This window comes from Hyla sarda, chromosome 7, assembly GCF_029499605.1.
Source record: "Hyla sarda isolate aHylSar1 chromosome 7, aHylSar1.hap1, whole genome shotgun sequence".
Classification (NCBI taxonomy): domain Eukaryota; kingdom Metazoa; phylum Chordata; class Amphibia; order Anura; family Hylidae; genus Hyla; species Hyla sarda.
The window spans coordinates 235,134,564-235,153,797 of record NC_079195.1 but is presented as its reverse complement, the minus strand read 5'-3'; the positions used below and the strand labels follow the sequence as shown (position 1 = coordinate 235,153,797).

The 19,234-nt window shown below is 50.9% G+C and overlaps 2 protein-coding genes across 2 annotated transcripts in view; both read right to left on the bottom strand.

Annotated features, from left to right (window-relative positions):
- Window positions 1-13,266: 13,266 nt before the first annotated feature.
- LOC130283233 (PE-PGRS family protein PE_PGRS16-like) lies at window positions 13,267-14,634 on the bottom strand. Its single transcript, XM_056532440.1, has one exon. The coding sequence runs from the start codon at window positions 14,632-14,634 to the stop codon at window positions 13,267-13,269; it is 1,368 nt and encodes a 455-aa protein (XP_056388415.1).
- Window positions 14,635-17,385: 2,751 nt separating this feature from the next.
- Window positions 17,386-19,234, bottom strand: part of LOC130283232 (uncharacterized) — a 6,206-nt gene continuing 4,357 nt past the window's right edge. Inside the window, exon 2 of the mRNA XM_056532439.1 lies at window positions 17,386-19,234. This exon is cut by the window's right edge and continues 32 nt beyond it. Coding sequence (XP_056388414.1) covers window positions 17,386-19,234 — 1,849 coding nt within the window.

Below are 19,234 nucleotides of genomic sequence, written 5' to 3'. Positions count from 1 at the left end.
GCTCGATGCCGGTGGGAGAGCAGCAGCTCATCCAACATTAGGGCTTCACAGGTCCCAGTGCCGCCACTCCAAGGTCGATATATCACTGTTGGTGTGGTGGAGGGTGCACATCAGTGAATACATTTTTCTCAGGGAGCGCCCCCTGCACAATTTTCTCCCCTCTCGTTTCCTATATATATAGGATGACACTGGTCCTGGCCCTGGTGCAGGCATAGTGTATAATGTCATATATATATATATATATATATATATATAGGATGACGCCAGTCCTGGCCCTGGTGCAGGCATAGTGTATAATGTCATATATATATGTCCTGGCCCTGGTGCAGGCATAGTGTATAATGTCACATATAGGATAACGCTGATCCCTGGCCGCTGATCTCCAGTGTTATAAAGGAGCCCATGGTGCGCGCTGCGTTGTTCTATCCGTCTTGCGCCTGTCACTCAGGACTTTATCCTCCATTCTATGACTAATAGTCGGAGCTCCTGACAACAGAGGAAAAGGGCGAAGTTTGTCAAAGTAAACGTCTCCGACTATAAATACCGGAGAGCGGAGGAGCCCGAGCACCTGAGGAGAGGCCATGGCAACCAAACAGAGGCAAACAGCAGCCTTATCAGCCGAGCCCAGTCACCATCTCAGAGACCGGCACGAAGGGTGCAGGGGGACATGTAGGGTGCTGGGGGGGACACGAAGGGTGCTGGGGGGAACATGAAGGGTGCTGGGGGGAACATGAAGGGTGCTGGGGGGACATGAAGGGTGTGGGGGGACATGAAGGGTGCTGGGGGACACGAAGGGTGCTGGGGGGGACACGAAGGGTGCTGGGGGGGAAACAACAGAACCATCCACCCCCACCAAACAGGACCCTCCATCCCCACCCAACAGGACCCTCCGTCCCCATCCAACAGAACCCTCCATCCCTCACCCAACAGAACCCTCCATCCCTCACCCAACAGGACCCTCCATCCCTCACCCAACAGAACCCTCCATCCCTCACCCAACAGAACCCTCCATCCCTCACCCAACAGGACCCTCCGTCCCCACCCAACAGGACCCTCCATCCCTCACCCAACAGGACCCTCCATCCCTCACCCAACAGAACCCTCCATCCCTCACCCAATAAAACCCTCCATCCCTCACCCAACAGGACCCTCCATCCCTCACCCAACAGAACCCTCCATCCCTCACCCAACAGAACCCTCCATCCCCCACCCAACAGGACCCTCCATCCCTCACCCAACAGGACCCTCCATCCCTCACCCAACAGAACCCTCCATCCCTCACCCAACAGGACACTCCATCCCTCACCCAACAGGACCCTCCATCCCTCACCCAACAGGACCCTCCATCCCTCACCCAACAGGACCCTCCATCCCTCACTCTATAGAGCCCTCCGCCCCCTACCCAACAGAACCCTCCGTCCCCACCCAACAGAACCCTCCGTCCCCACCCAACAGAACCCTCCGTCCCTCACCCAGCAGAACCCTCCGTCCCCACCCAACAGAACCCTCCGTCCCTCACCCAACAGAACCCTCCGTCCCCACCCAACAGAACCCTCCGTCCCTCACCCAACAGAACCCTCCGTCCCTCACCCAACAGAACCCTCCGTCCCCACCCAACAGAACCCTCCGTCCCTCACCCAACAGAACCCTCCGTCCCTCACCCAACAGAACCCTCCGTCCCTCACCCAACAGAACCCTCCGCCCCCTACCCCACAGAACCCTCCGCCCCCACCCAACAGAACCCTCCGTCCCCACCAACAGGACCCTCTTCTCTCCTCATTCTCTAGAGCCCTCCACTACCCTTCACTTTGAGTAACCAGTCATTTTAGCACCTGTATCTAGTCACAACCAGAGCTGCAATCATAATTCTGCTGATCAGTTTCTCCATTCTCCACCCTCATGTGACCGGTCATGTGACCTCCCCATGCTCTCTGGTGGAGGATAGGGAGAGTACAGTATTGTATTATATCATATACAGATCCTATAAATAGCGGCAGTGACCAGTCCGCTTTATGTAATGTGTGAATCAGCACAGGAGATCAGTGCAGAACTATGCAGCATGGAGGACACTGAATCAGAGCGTCTGATATTCCCTGTCAATGGGGATTTATGACCGGAGGTGAAGCCATCATCACCCAGAGCAGCGCTCCTAATGGATTCTGCCTTTTCATGTCGCTTTACCTTCTAATAAACTGACCTTGTAAAGCGGGATACAGCACGTTACTCACAGAGGTCAGTGTATATGGGACGTTCCATGCAGATGAAACAGTGGGGACTTGACATCATCCGTGTAACTCTGCACTGATATATGACTGTCGCTCCTCCTCAATACCCTCAGCACCCATGGGTGCAGGGCTGATACCAGTCAGCTGTCATGGTGTTAATTTTTGGGAAATTTTATCAGGAGAGCAGGAATGTGTCCTCAGTGTCTCCTCTATACACAGACATGGTTCCTCCCAGCCTCACTACACACAGCACCCAGAGGTGAAGGGCCAGTTAATGCTTTTACTGTTCATGTTACATTGCTGTGAATGGGATTATATGAAAAGAGCAGAAACGAGCGTTGTGTGACGCTGATCTCCTCTGTCCAGGTATGTGGCTATTCACGCCTCATTACCCACAGCACCCATGGGTGCAGAGCTGATAACCTTCAGCTGTTCATGTTAAGTAGTTTTGTTTGGGATTTTATCAGAAGAGCAGTAATAAATCATCCTCAGTGATTTACAGCCAGTTCACTGCCGCTGTTCACACCTCATTTCCCTCAGTACTCACAGGTGTAGCAGTTGACACTCACAGTTAGCTTTACACTGTTGTGAATGGGATTTTATCAGAAGAGCAGAAACATGTCATAACCAGTGTGACGCTGATCCCCTCTGACAGATATGTGGCTGCCCCATTACCCACTGCACCCATGGGTGAAGAACTGATAACCAACACTGACTGCTGATGTTACATTGTGGTGCATGTGATTTTATTAGAAGTGCAGGGACGGGTCATCCTCAGTGTGACGCTGATCTCTGTACAGATATGTGGCTGCCACTGTTCAAACCTCATACCCACAGCACCCATGGGTGCATTTGCAGTAACTGCAGGTGCTGACAGCTTATGTTACATTGTTGTGAATGGGATTTTATCAGAAGAGCTGCGTGTCATTGTAAGTGTGACGCTGATCTCTGTGCAGATATATGGCTGCCATTGTTTACATTTCATTACCCGCAACACCCATGGGCGCAGGGCCGGTAGCCTGTTACATTGTTGTGAATGGAATTTTACCAAAAGAGCAGAAGTGGAGCAATGATCCGCAGGCTATACCTGAGTGCTGCAGAGCTGCACTTCACTACTCTGCGGGTGGATCCCGGGTCTGGCTCACGTCCATTGTGATAATGGGATTCTCCCTGCACACCAGGAATCCGCTGCGAGGATCGGGAGATGCTCCAAGAGACTCACCTGGCGGAGGTGATGATTCACAGCAGGCAGGTTCATCCGAAGCCTCGACACGAAAACTCTCCAGGTGTAGAGAACAGGCGTGACCTGAGCCAAAACTGCACCTGAAACCAGGAGCGATAAAAACTGCAGCGTGTGAACTGAGCCAAAACTGCAGCCTGGCCCCCTAATAAGTGAACGGATGCGGCCCCCTAATAAGTGAACGGCTGCTGCCCCCTAATAAGTGAACGGCTGTCAGCCCCCTAATAAGTGAACGGCTGGGGGCCCCCTAAGAAGTAAACGGCTGTGGCCCTCTAAGAAGTAAATGGCTGCGGCCCCATAAGAAGTGAACGGCTGTCAGCCCCCTAATAAGTGAACGGCTGCGGCCCCCTAATAAGTGAACGGCTGCGGCCCCCTAATAAGTGAACGGCTGCGGCCCCCTAATAAGTGAATGGCTGCGGCCCCCTAATAAGTGAACGGCTGCGGCCCCCTAATAAGTGAACGGCTGCGGCCCCCTAATAAGTGAACGGCTGCGGCCCCCTAAGAAGTGAACGGCTGCGGCCCCCTAAGAAGTAAGCGGCTGCAGCCCCCTAATAAGTGAACGGCTGCGGCCCCCTAATAAGTGAACGGCTGCGGCCCCCTAATAAGTGAACGGCTGTCAGCCCCCTAATAAGTGAACAGCTGCGGCCCCCTAATAAGTGAACAGCTGGGGCCCCCTAATAAGTGAACAGCTGCGGCCCCCTAATAAGTGAACGGCTGCGGCCCCCTAATAAGTGAACGGCTGCGGCCCCCTAATAAGTGAACGGCTGTCAGCCCCCTAATAAGTGAACAGCTGCGGCCCCCTAATAAGTGAACAGCTGGGGCCCCCTAATAAGTGAACAGCTGCGGCCCCCTAATAAGTGAACGGCTGCGGCCCCCTAATAAGTGAACAGCTGGGGCCCCCTAATAAGTGAACGGCTGCGGCCCCCTAATAAGTGAATGGCTGCGGCCCCCTAATAAGTGAATGGCTGCGGCCCCCTAATAAGTGAACGGCTGTCAGCCCCCTAATAAGTGAACGGCTGCGGCCCACAATAAATCAGCTATATCTCAGACTCTCCTGGATTCACTATAATCCGCACCTGCTATGAGTACTTGCCTGTAGTTCAGTGATTCCCCGTTACGTGTTGCAGAACCTTTCCCCGTCCCACAATAAGCGGAGCGCTCGTGGCTCAACGTGGTTGTGAGGGTTTGTGGGTCTCAAAATGATCACCTGACGCACCTGATCTCCGCACCTCATTGACCTCCGACCCCTGGGACATTTCTCTGCTGGAATGAAGAATTATAGTCCAGAAGTCACCTGAGGGGTCAAAAACCGTGATCGGAGGAGGCGTCAACAATGAGCGGAAAGTCCAGGACTCGCTGCAGTCACCACAACACCTGTCACAGGTCCCCCCCACCCTAAATCATACACCCAACCCATCCCACCAACCCACCACCACCATTGTAATACCCCACAGCACTGAGGGAGCTGAGGCTCAGTAATACCCCAGAGCACTGAGGGAGCTAAGGCTCAGTAATACCCCAGAGCACTGAGGGAGCTGAGGCACAGTAACACCCCAGAGCACTGAGGGAACTGAGGCACAGTAATACTCCAGAGCACTGAGGGAGATGAGGCACAGTAATACTCCAGAGCACTGAGGGAGCTGAGGCACAGTAATACCCTAGAGCACTGAGAGAGTTGAGGCACAGTAATACCCTAGAGCACTGAGGGAGCTGAGGCACAGTAATACCCCAGAGCACTGAGAGAGTTGAGGCACAGTAATACCCTAGAGCACTGAGGGAGCTGAGGCACAGTAATACCCCAGAGCACTGAGAGAGTTGAGGCACAGTAATACCCTAGAGCACTGAGGGAGATGAGGCACAGTAATACCCCAGAGCACTGAGGGAGCTGAGGCACAGTAATACCCTAGAGCACTGGGGGAGCTGAGGCACAGTAATACCCTAGAGCACTGAGGGAGATGAGGCACAGTAATACCCTAGAGCACTGAGGGAGCTGAGGTACAGTAATATCCAAGAGCACTGAGGGAGCTGAGGCACAGTAATACCCTAGAGCAATGAGGGAGCTGAGGCACAGTAATACCCCAGAGCACTGAGGGAGCTGAGGTAAAGTAATACCCAAGAGCACTGAGGCACAGTAATACCCTAGAGCACTGAGAGAGCTCAGGCACAGTAATACCCCAGAGCAATGAGGGAGCTGAGGCACAGTAATACCCCAGAGCAATGAGGGAGCTGAGGCACAGTAATACCCCGGAGAAGTGAGGAAGCTGAGGCACAGTAATACCCCAGAGCAATGAGGGAGCTGAGGCACAGTAATACCCCAGAGCAATGAGGGAGCTGAGGCACAGTAATACCCAAGAGCACTGAGGGAGCTGAGGCACAGTAATACCCAAGAGCACTGAGGGAGCTGAGGCACAGTAATACCCCGGAGAACTGAGGAAGCTGAGGCACAGTAATACCATAGAGCACTGAGGGAGCTGAGGCACAGTAATACCCCAGAGCACTGAGGGAGCTGAGGCGCAGTAATACCCCAGAGCACTGAAGGAGCTGAGGCACAGTAATACCCCAGAGCACTGAGGGAGTTGAGGCACAGTAATACCCCAGAGCACTGAGTGAGCTGAGGCACAGTAATACCCTAGAGCAGTGAGGGAGCTGAGGCACAGTAATACCCCAGAGCACTGAGGGAGCTGAGGCACAGTAATACCCCAGAGCACTGAGGGAACTGAGGCACATTAATACCCTAGAGCAGTGAGGGAGCTGAGGCACAGTAATACCCCAGAGCACTGAGGGAGCTGAGGCACAGTAATACCCTACAGCACTGAGGGAGCTGAGGCACAGTAATACCAAAGAGCACTGAGGGAGCTGAGGCACAGTAATACCCCAGAGCAATGAGGGAGCTGAGGCACAGTAATACCCTAGAGCACTGAGGGAGCTGAGGCACAGTAATACCCTAGAGCACTGAGGGAGTTGAGGCACAGTAATACCCTAGAGCAGTGAGGGAGCTGAGGCACAGTAATACCCCAGAGCACTGAGGGAGCTGAGGCACAGTAATACCCCAGAGCACTGAGGGAGCTGAGGCACAGTAATACCCCAGAGCAATGAGGGAGCTGAGGCACAGTAATACCCTAGAGCACTGAGGGAGATGAGGCACAGTAATACCCTAGAGCACTGAGGGAGCTGAGGCACAGTAATACCCCGGAGCAGTGAGGAAGCTGAGGCACAGTAATACCCTAGAGCACTGAGGGAGCTGAGGCACAGTAATACCCTAGAGCACTGAGGGAGCTGAGGCACAGTAATACCCTAGAGCACTGAGGGAGCTGAGGCACAGTAATACCCCAGAGCACTGAGGGAGATAAGGCACAGTAATACCCCAGAGCACTGAGGGAGCTGAGGCACAGTAATACCCCAGAGCACTGAGGGAGCTGAGGCACAGTAATACCCCAGAGCACTGAGGGAGCTGAGGCACAGTAATACCCTAGAGCACTGAGGGAGCTGAGGCACAGTAATACCCCAGAGCACTGAGGGAGCTGAGGCACAGTAATACCCTAGAGCACTGAGGGAGCTGAGGCACAGTAATACCCCAGAGCACTGAGGGAGATAAGGCACAGTAATACCCTAGAGCACTGAGGGAGCTGAGGCACAGTAATCCCCTAGAGCAGTGAGGGAGCTGAGGCACAGTAATATCCTAGAGCACTGAGGGAGCTGAGGCACAGTAATACTCCAGAGCACTGAGGGAGCTGAGGCACAGTAATACCCTAGAGCACTGAGGGAGCTGAGGCACAGTAATACCCCAGAGCACTGAGGGAGCTGAGGCACAGTAACACCCTAGAGCACTGAGGGAGCTGAGGCACAGTAATACCCTAGAGCACTGAGGGAGCTGAGGCACAGTAATACCCTAGAGCACTGAGGGAGCTGAGGCACAGTAATACCCTAGAGCACAGAGGGAGCTGAGGCACAGTAATACCCCAGAGCACTGAGGGAGATAAGGCACAGTAATACCCCAGAGCACTGAGGGAGATGAGGCACAGTAATAACCTAAGCTGACGAGTGATCGCTTTCATTGCTAATGTGATCAGGTATGACTTTACAATACCGTATGATTTTACCATTAATTATCATAACTTAACTCATTGTTATATCCCTGAAAACGTATTGACTATCCCAGCTTATATAATATCTGGTTGATATAATACAATTATAGACTTTTATGTTATAATCTCACCGAGTGATCCTCTCTTGAAGGAATATGCAATATTAATATGTACTTCTGTATTACCTTTTCTTTTTATTTTGGTTGTTGTGTTAAAGGAGTAGTCCAGTGGTGACCCAGTGGTGAACAACTTATCCCCTATCCTAAGGATAGGGGATAAGTTGCAGATCGCGGGGGGTCCGACCGCTGGGGCCCCCTGCGATCTCCTGTACGGAGCCCCGACAGCCCGTGGGAAGGGTCGTGTCAACCTCCGCACGAAGCGGCGGCCGACACGCCCCCTCAATACAACTCTATGGCAGAGCCGAAGCGCTGCCTTCGGCAATCTCCGGCTCTGCCATAGAGATGTATTGAGGGGGCGTGTCGGCTGCCGCATCGTGCGGGGGTCGACACCCGCTATCTGGCCGGAGAGCCTGGCCCCCGTACAGAGAGATCGAAGGGGGCCCCAGCGGTCGGACCCCCCGCGATCTCAAACCTATCCCCTATCCTTAGAATAGGGGATACGTTTTTCACCACTGGACTACCCCTTTAGGTTGGCCAAACTTTCCGTTTGTAATAATTCTGAAAAATGTCAATAAAAATCATTTGAACCTGCTCTCAGCTGAGAAGTGATACAATTGTATCCAGTCTAGACAATGCTCTGTGAGCTAAACATCCTGGACCCCAGACTGATACATTGTACATAGCTAGTCCTGCTCTCAGCTGAGAAGTGATACAATTGTATCCAGTCTAGACAATGCTCTGTGAGCTAAACATCCTGGACTCCAGACTAATACATTGTACATAGCTAGTCCTGCTCTCAGCTGAGAAGGGATACAATTGTATCCAGTCTAGACAATGCTCTGTGAGCTAAACATCCTGGACTCCAGACTGATACATTGTACATAGCTAGTCCTGTCCTCAGCTGAGAAGTGATACAATTGTATCCAGTCTAGACAATGCTCTGTGAGCTAAACATCCTGGACCCCAGACTGATACATTGTACATAGCTTGTCCTGTCCTCAGCTGAGAAGTGATACAATTGTATCCAGTCTAGACAGTGCTCTGTGAGCTAAACATCCTGGACTCCAGACTGATACATTGTACATAGCTAGTCCTGCTCTCAGCTGAGAAGTGATACAATTGTATCCAGTCTAGACAATGCTCTGTGAGCTAAACATCCTGGACTCCAGACTGATACATTGTACATAGCTAGTCCTGCTCTCAGCTGAGATGTGATACAATTGTATCCAGTCTAGACAATGCTCTGTGAGCTAAACATCCTGGACTCCAGACTGATACATTGTACATAGCTAGTCCTGCTCTCAGCTGAGAAGTGATACAATTGTATCCAGTCTAGACAATGCTCTGTGAGCTAAACATCCTGGACTCCAGACTGATACATTGTACATAGCTAGTCCTGCTCTCAGCTGAGAAGTGATACAATTGTATCCAGTCTAGACAGTGCTCTGTGAGCTAAACATCCTGGACTCCAGACTGATACATTGTACATAGCTAGTCCTGTCCTCAGCTGAGAAGTGATACAATTGTATCCAGTCTAGACAATGCTCTGTGAGCTAAACATCCTGGACTCCAGACTGATACATTGTACATAGCTAGTCCTGCTCTCAGCTGAGAAGTGATACAATTGTATCCAGTCTAGACAATGCTCTGTGAGCTAAACATCCTGGACCCCAGACTGATACATTGTACATAGCTTGTCCTGTCCTCAGCTGAGAAGGGATACAATTGTATCCAGTCTAGACAATGCTCTGTGAGCTAAACATCCTGGACCCCAGACTGATACATTGTACATAGCTTGTCCTGTCCTCAGCTGAGAAGTGATACAATTGTATCCAGTCTAGACAGTGCTCTGTGAGCTAAACATCCTGGACTCCAGACTGATACATTGTACATAGCTAGTCCTGCTCTCAGCTGAGAAGTGATACAATTGTATCCAGTCTAGACAATGCTCTGTGAGCTAAACATCCTGGACTCCAGACTGATACATTGTACATAGCTAGTCCTGCTCTCAGATGAGAAGTGATACAATTGTATCCAGTCTAGACAATGCTCTGTGAGCTAAACATCCTGGACCCCAGACTGATACATTGTACATAGCTAGTCCTGTCCTCAGCTGAGAAGTGATACAATTGTATCCAGTCTAGACAATGCTCTGTGAGCTAAACATCCTGGACCCCAGACTGATACATTGCAACAACATATCAGCTATTATTATTTAATCGTGTATACAACACAAATTAGACATCAGAGATGGCGGTAGCTGCGTCACGCGTAAAGCAGGAGAAATGTGGCGGTAATGACACCTGCTGAAGCATCTCATTGTCCGTGACACCTGTGGGTGGGGCTATAATGTAGCTCCACCCACATCATCTGATAGAACAATTAATATTGCCATAATACTCCCGCACTGAACCTCGCTCCATTGTTCTCCTGCTTATGGAAACATTGTCCGGCGGCCAGCTTCGAGCTGTCATGGAACGAGAAGTGACCCTGCGAGCGGGCAGTAAAATCACTCACTGTTATTCTGGAAAGGTCCATTGCCAGGTGTGTGGAGACGGGGGGGATTTTTCCATATAACATCATGATTCATAAATGCCTTATCCCGCGGGAAAACTGTTATTCTGCGCTAAAATCAGATGCGATGCTCTGCCTCCTATGTGTATGAATGGAGTCTAGGGCTGTCAGTGCATGCTGGAGGATCACTGCTGTTGGGCATGCTGGGAGTTGTAGTTTTGCAGCACCTGGAGTTTCTCAGGTTGGGGATCCATGGTGCCGGAGCCAGGCTGTGATCTGTGTAATCTAGAGGGATTAGCTGCGTGGGCCGCGCTCTATGATCCGTGTACACAGGGATTGCAGTTCTTAACCATATTTTGGCTCCAAATGAACAACAACAATTCCTATAAAAGATGCAGCGAGTGCAGAGGTCAAAGAAAGAGAGCGCGGGGGTCAAAGAGAGCGCGGGAGTCAAAGAGAGAGCTCGGGGTCAAAAGAGAGAGCGTGGGAGTCAAAGAGAGAGGGTGGCGGTAAAAGAGAAAGCAGGGGTCAAAGAGAGAGTGCAGGGGTCAAAGAGAGAGAGCGTGGGGGTCAAAGAGAGAGAGCGTTGGGTTAAGAGAGAGGGGGCAGGGGTCAAAGAGAGAGAACACGGGACAAAGAAAGAGTGCAGGGGTCACAGAGAGAGAGAGTGCGGGAGTCACAGATAAAACACAGGAGTTATATGAAGAGAGAAAGCTGGGTTCACATTGAGTGCTGGGGTCACAGCGAGAGAGCCTGTGGGTCAAAGAGAGAGCATGGGGTCACACGGAGAGAGCGAAGGGTCAGAGAGAGAAAGTGCGTTGGGGTAACAGAGAGATCTGGGGTCAGAAAGAGAATGCCAAGGTAAGAAAACCCAACCACCACTGAGCAAAACACCAGACTGGACCAAGACATATCTGAAGACTGGACCACCACTGAACAAGACACCAGACCGGACTAAGACCTATCTGAAGACCTGACCCCCACTGAGCAAAACACCAGACCGGACTAAGACATATCTGAAGACCTGACCACCACTGAACAAGACACGAGACCGGACCAAGACATATCTGAAGACCTGACCACCACTGAACAAGACACCAGACTGGACCAATACATATCTGAAGACCTGACCACCACTGAACAAGACACCAGACCGGACCAAGACATATCTGAAGACCGGACCACCACTTAAATAGACACCAGACTGGACCAAGACATATCTGAAGACCTGACCACCACTGAACAAGACACCAGACTGGACCAAGACATATCTGAAGACCTGACCACCACTGAACAAGACACCAGACTGGACCAAGACATATCTGAAGACCTGACCACCACTGAATACACCAGACTGGGCCAAGACATATCTGAAGACCTGACCACCACTGAGCAAAACACCAGACCGGACCAAGACATATCTGAAGACCTGACCACCACTGAACAAGACACCAGACTGGACCTAGACATAACTATTTGTTACCAAAAGTAAAAATAAAAAAGTCTCAAATTATCTGCCAAACATTTGAGAATAATCAAACATGACGCTGCCAGAAACCTGTGATCCTCCAGTAATATTCCAGAATTGCAACCGGTCTTGAGTGGCCAGAAGTATAAGGGGTCACAGAGAGAGTGCCAAGGTGAGGAACCCAACCACCACTGAACAAGACACCAGACTGGACCAAGACATATCTGAAGACCCGACCCCCACTGAACAAGACACCAGACTTGACCAAGACATATCTGAAGACCTGACCACCACTGAACAATACACCAGACTGGACCAAGACATATCTGAAGACCCGACCACCACTGAACAAGACACCAGACTGGACCAAGACATATCTGAAGACCTATCCACCACTGAACAAGACACCAGACTGGACCAATACATATCTGAAGACCTATCCCTCACTGAACAAGACCCCAGACGGGACCAAGACATATCTGAAGACCTATCCACCACTGAACAAGACACCAGACTGGACCAAGACATATCTGAAGACCTATCCACCACTGAACAAGACACCAGACGGGACCAAGACATATCTGACGACCTATCCCCCACTGAACAAGACACCAGACTGGACCAAGACATATCTGAAGACCTATTCCCCACTGAACAAGACACCAGACGGGACCAAGACATATCTGAAGACCTGACCACCACTGAACAAGACACCAGACTGGACCAAGACATATCTGAAGATAGATTCTTCACAGAATTAATGGACTGATGATGATGTGATTCCTCACGGATGGGCTTGGGGCTGGATCAGTTAAGGGCACAGAGCTCTAGCAAGGTGGAGGTGGGCACTGGATGGATGGGCACTGTATGGGCACTGTATGGGCACTGTATGGATGGGCACTGTATGGATGGGCATTGTATGGGCACTGGATTGGCTCATATGATCACAGTTGGACCTTTTCGGGTTGAAGATCACCTCAGAATTATCTCCCGATCTTACTCCCAGTTTCTTTTAAGACACTTTTTTCAAGCAGTGACACAGGAAGTAGTATTAGGGACCTGTATTATTCAACTGGTGTAGACATCACAAATATAGCCAGACCGCCATCATATCCCAGACCCCCATCATATCCCAGACCGCCATCATATCCCAGACCCCCATCATATCCCAGACCGCCATCATATCCCAGACCGCCATCATATCCCAGACCGCCATCATATCCCAGACCGCCATCATATCCCAGACCGCCATCATATCCCAGACCCCCCTGTCATTACCCAGACCCCCGTCATATTCCAGACCCCCGTCATATCCCAGACCCCCGTCATATCCCAGACTGCCGTCATATCCCAGACCGCCATCATATCCCAGACCGCCATCATATCCCAGACCGCCATCATATCCCAGACCGCCATCATATCCCAGACCGCCCATCATAACCCAGACCCCCCGTCATTACCCAGACCCCCGTCATATCCCAGACCCCCGTCATATCCCAGACCTCCGTCATATGCCAGATCTCCGTCATATCCCAGATCTCCGTCATATCCCAGACCGCCATCATATTACAGACCGCCATCATATCCCAGACCGCCATCATATCCCAGACCGCCATCATATCCCAGACCCCCCGTCATTACCCAGACCCCCGTCATATCCGAGACCCCCGTCATATCCCAGACCTCCGTCATATCCCAGATCTCCGTCATATCCCAGACCGCCGTCATATCCCAGACCCCCATCATATCCCAGACCGCCATCATATCCCAGACCACCATCATATCCCAGACCCCCGTCATATCCCAGATCTCCGTCATATACCAGACCGCCGTCATATCCCAGACCCCCATCATATCCCAGGCTGCCATCATATCCCAGACCTCCATCATATCCCAGCCTGCCATCATATCCCAGACCGCCATCATCATATCCCAGACCGCCATCATCATATCCCAGACCGCCATCATCATATCCCAGACCGCCATCATCATATCCCAGACCGCCATCATCATATCCCAGACCGCCATCATCATATCCCAGACCGCCATCATCATATCCCAGACCGTCATCATCATATCCCAGACCGCCATCATCATATCCCAGACCGCCATCATATCCCAGACCGCCATCATCATATCCCAGACCGCCATCATATCCCAAACCGCTGTCATATCCCAGACTGTCATCATGTCCCAGACCTTCATCATATCCCAGACCTCCATCATATCCCAGACTGCCACCATATCCCAGACCTCCATCATATCCCATACCGCCATCATATCCCAGACCTCCATCATATCCCAGACCGCCATCATCATATCCCAGACCACCGTCATATCCCAGACCTCCATCATATCCCAGACCTCCATCATATCCCAGACCACCAATATTACCCAGACCTCCATCATATCCCAGATCTCCGTCATATCCCAAACCGCCATCATATCCCAGACCTCCATCATATCCCAGACCTCCGTCATATCCCAGACCGCCATCGTTACCCAGACCTCCATCATATCCCAAACCGCCATCATATCCCAGACCGCCATCATATCCCAGATCGCCATCATATCCCAGACCGCCATCATATCCCAGATCGCCATAATATCCCAGACCGCCATCATATCCCAGACCGCCATCATATCCCAGACCGCCATCATATCCCAGACCGCCATCATATCCCAGACCGCCACCATATCCCAGACCGCCATCATTACCCAGACCCCCCGTCATTACCCAGACCTCCGTCATATCCCAGATCGCCATCATATCCCAGACCGCCATCATATCCCAGACCGCCATCATATCCCAGACCGCCATCATATCCCAGACCGCCACCATATCCCAGACCCCCATCATATCCCAGACCGCCATCATATCCCAGACCGCCATCATATCCCAGACCCCCATCATATCCCAGACCGCCATCATATCCCAGACCGCCATCATATCCCAGACCGCCATCATTACCCAGACCGCCATCATTACCCAGACCGCCATCATATCCCAGACCCCCATCATATCCCAGACCCCCATCATATCCCAGACCCCCATCAAATCCCAGACCCCCATCATATCCCAGACCCCATCATATCCCAGACCCCCATCATATCCCAGACCCCCATCAAATCCCAGACCCCCATCATATCCCAGACCCCATCATATCCCAGACCGCCACCATATCCCAGACCCCCATCATATCCCAGACCCCATCATATCCCAGACCGCCATCATATCCCAGACCGCCATCATATCCCAGACCGCCATCATATCCCAGACCCCCATCATATCCCAGACCCCCATCAAATCCCAGACCCCCATCATATCCCAGACCGCCGTTACATGATGAGGATTGGTGGTTTCCATTCTGTGCAGCAGATTTGCATCATATCCAAGGGCGGTAGGAATCACATGATCCATTACAGAGAATAAACCCGGAATTAGAGGTCAATGGTTTCAGTAAAAGTTGCAGGACGACCTGCGGTGGTCGGTGGATGTGCTTGATGGCCGGGGGTCCAGGGTCTTCACTTCTCACAACTCTACTGGAGAGTTTTTATACTTAAACAAACAAAGTAAAAATGAAGACAAAGAGACAAATGGCAACAAGATGTTATCTTCAGATATCCCCCCCATAGAGCGGAGGACATGACAATGCTCGGCCCTTGTAAGGTGATGGCCCGGGGGCCACAGCCATCTACATAATCATCCCACCACTCAATGAGCTAAGCAGGGGCTTTTGTGCGGACCCTCGTCTGCGGACGGCAGCGGCTCCAGCTCAGGGTAATGTCCGTCTATAAAATGTAAAATCCTCATAGTCATTATAGGATGATGATAGTGCAGGGCCCGGGGCCACAGGGAAGCCCCTGAGAAGGGACCTGCCAAGAAATGCAGGAACGATGTGATGATGACCCCATAAGAGTCCATGATGAAAGGAAAACATACCACCTCAAGATGAGGGGCCCCTGGACAGGACAACATACCACCTCAAGATGAGGGGCCCCTGGACAGGACAACATACCACCTCAAGATGAGGGGCCCCTGGACAGGACAACATACCACGTCAAGATGAGGGGCCCCTGGACAGGACAACATACCACCTCAAGATGAGGGGCCCCTGGACAGGACAACATACCACCTCAAGATGAGGGGCCCCTGGACAGGACAACATACCACCTCAAGATGAGGGGCCCCTGGACAGGACAACATACCACGTCAAGATGAGGGGCCCCTGGACAGGACAACATACCACCTCAAGATGAGGGGCCCCTGGACAGGACAACATACCACCTCAAGATGAGGGGCCCCTGGACAGGACAACATACCACCTCAAGATGAGGGGCCCCTGGACAGGACAACATACTACCTCAAGATGAGGGGCCCCTGGACAGGACAACATACCACCTCAAGATGAGGGGCCCCTGGACAGGACAACATACCACCTCAAGATGAGGGGCCCCTGGACAGGACAACATACCACGTCAAGATGAGGGGCCCCTGGACAGGACAACATACCACCTAAAGATGAGGGGCCACTGGACAGGACAACATACCACCTAAGGATTAGGGGCCACTGGACAGGACAACATACCACCTCAAGATGAGGGGCCCCTGGACAGGACAACATACCACCTAAAGATGAGGGGCCACTAATACGGCCACATACCTTCCCAGCAACCTCCCTTTATTCCATTGACTCCAGACATAAAGGGACAGGGACACATTGAGGGGCAATAGGCTGACATTCCCGATGTCTGGGCCCCAAATGGTTAACATGGTCTATGGGCACCTGACCCGATTTGGGGATCACATGATTACATGACCCCTGGTATTACAACTCGGCTCCATTTACTTCAATGGACCTGATCTGCAGAACCGCACACGACCTGAGGACACCCCCCGATCCGCACTCCCCCAGTGAGGTCATTATGGCAGGAGCCCCCCAACCCCAGAGCGAGGATACCACAGCACGAGCTCACAGCGTGCGGATAGGAGATCCCGCCGCCCCGATATTCAGGAGACTGGAATAATCCAATGTGTGTTCATCCTGATCCTCCTGATTCATGAGCACAATGTTAGGACTACAGTGCAGACTGACACAGGGAGAGTCCCCGGCCCCTATAGAGGTGTAATGGCGGCCGTCATACCCCGCGCCTGTATATGTCAGTATCACAGCAGAGATAAGATCCACAGTCACGCTGTGATTTAGCCGCAGGGCCGTGTTACATAACAGGAATGGCGCAATACGTTACCAGCTCCTCCTGAAGTGTTGGATGAACGCCATGATGATTCGCCAGGAGACTGAGGCAATGAGCCGCCTCGGCCACAAGGCTGACAATCTAAGCATCCAGAATGGGCTGCTAAGGCTACAGAGGATCGTCTGCACTGACACACTGTAACAAACCCTCAGCTGTGAGAAGCACGAGGCCCCGGTGGGATAACAATTCCTTTTTATTTACTGACAGGAGGAAAGATCATGAAATAGTGAAGAATTATAAGACGACGGCCGCGCTATCCATGTGTCAGGTGCAGCGCTGCGGATCTGGTCACCTGACAGACGTTTATGGCACCATTTATTGGCCTCCTCACCATCTGAACGTGGCCGCCATCTTGTCTGTACGCTGAGTATCTAGAAGGCCTGAACTATTATATTAAATAACTCATCACCTGTATCCTCAGATCACCTGAACGTCAGACACCTGGAGGCCTCGTCCTCCGCTCACAGCTGCAGCCTCGTCACTGTGTCACACTCTGAGGCCACAAGTTCACATTCCCAGCCTGCACATAGTGTCCCAATCCAGAGGACACACCACCCCCCGGGGACATAACTGCTGCAAGTACAACTGGCGGAGATATAACTGGTGCAGATATAACTGGTGGAGATATAACCGGTGGAGATATAACCGGTGGAGATATAACTGGTGGAGATATAACTGGTGGAGATATAACCGGTGGAGAGATAACTGGTGGAGATATAACCGGTGCAGATGTAACTGGTGCAGATATAACTGGTGCAGATATAACTGGTTCAGATGTAACTGGTGCAGATATAACTGGTGCAGATGTAACTGGTGCAGATGTAACTGGTGCAGATATAACTGGTGGAGATATAACCGGTGGAGATATAACCGGGGGAGATATAACCGGTGGAGATATAACCAGTGGAGATATAACCGGTGGAGATATAACCAGTGGAGATATAACCAGTGGAGATATAACCGGTGGAGATATAACTGGTGCAGATGTAACTGGTGCAGATGTAACTGGTGCAGATATAACTGGTGCAGATGTAACTGGTGCAGATGTAACTGGTAGAGATATAACCGGTGGAGATATAACTGGTAGAGATATAACTGGCGGAGATATAACTGGTGGAGATATAACTGGTGGAGATATAACTGGTGGAGATATAGCTGGCGGAGATATAACCGGTGGAGATATAACTGGTAGAGATATAACTGGCAGGGATATAACTGGTGGAGATATAACTGGTGGAGATATAACTGGTAGAGATATAACTGGCGGAGATATAACTGGCGGAAATATAACTGTTGGAGATATAACTGGCGGAGATATAACTGGCGGAGATATAACTGGCGGAGATATAACTGGTGGAGATATAACTGGTAGAGATATAACTGGCGCAGATATAACTGGTAGAGATATAACTGGCAGGGATATAACTGGTGGAGATATAACTGGTGGAGATATAACTGGTGGAGATATAACTGGTAGAGATATAACTGGTGGAGATATAACTGGTGGAGATATAACTGGTGGAGATATAACTGGCGGAGATATAACTGGTGCAGATGTAACTGGTGGAGATATAACTGGTAGAGATATAACCGGTGGAGATGTAACTGGTGGAGATATAACTGGCGGAGATATAACTGGTGCAGATATAACTGGTGGAGATATAACTGGTAGAGATATAACCGGTGGAGATGTAACTGGCGGAGATATAACTGGTGGAGATATAACTGGTAGAGTTATAACTGGCGGAGATATAACTGGTGGAGATATAACTGGCGGAGATATAACTGGCGGAGATATAACTGGCGGAGATATAACTGGCGGTGATATAACTGGTGGAGATATAACTGGTAGAGATATAACTGGTAGAGATATAACCGGTGGAGATATAACTGGCGGAGATATAACTGGTAGAGATATAACTGGTAGAGATATAACCGGTGGAGATATAACTGGTAGAGATATAACTGGTAGAGATATAACCGGTGGAGATATAACTGGTGGAGATATAACTGGTAGAGATATAACCGGTAGAGATATAACTGGCGGAGATATAACTGGTGGAGATATAACTGGTAGAGATATAACTGGCGGAGATATAACTGGTGGAGATATAACTGGTAGAGATATAACTGGCGGAGATATAACTGGTGGAGATATAACTGGCGGTGATATAACTGGTGGAGATATAACCGGTGGAGATATAACTGGTAGAGATATAACTGGTAGAGATATAACCGATGGAGATATAACTGGTGGAGATATAACTGGTGGAGATATAACTGGCGGTGATATAACTGGCGGAGATATAACTGGCGGTGATATAACT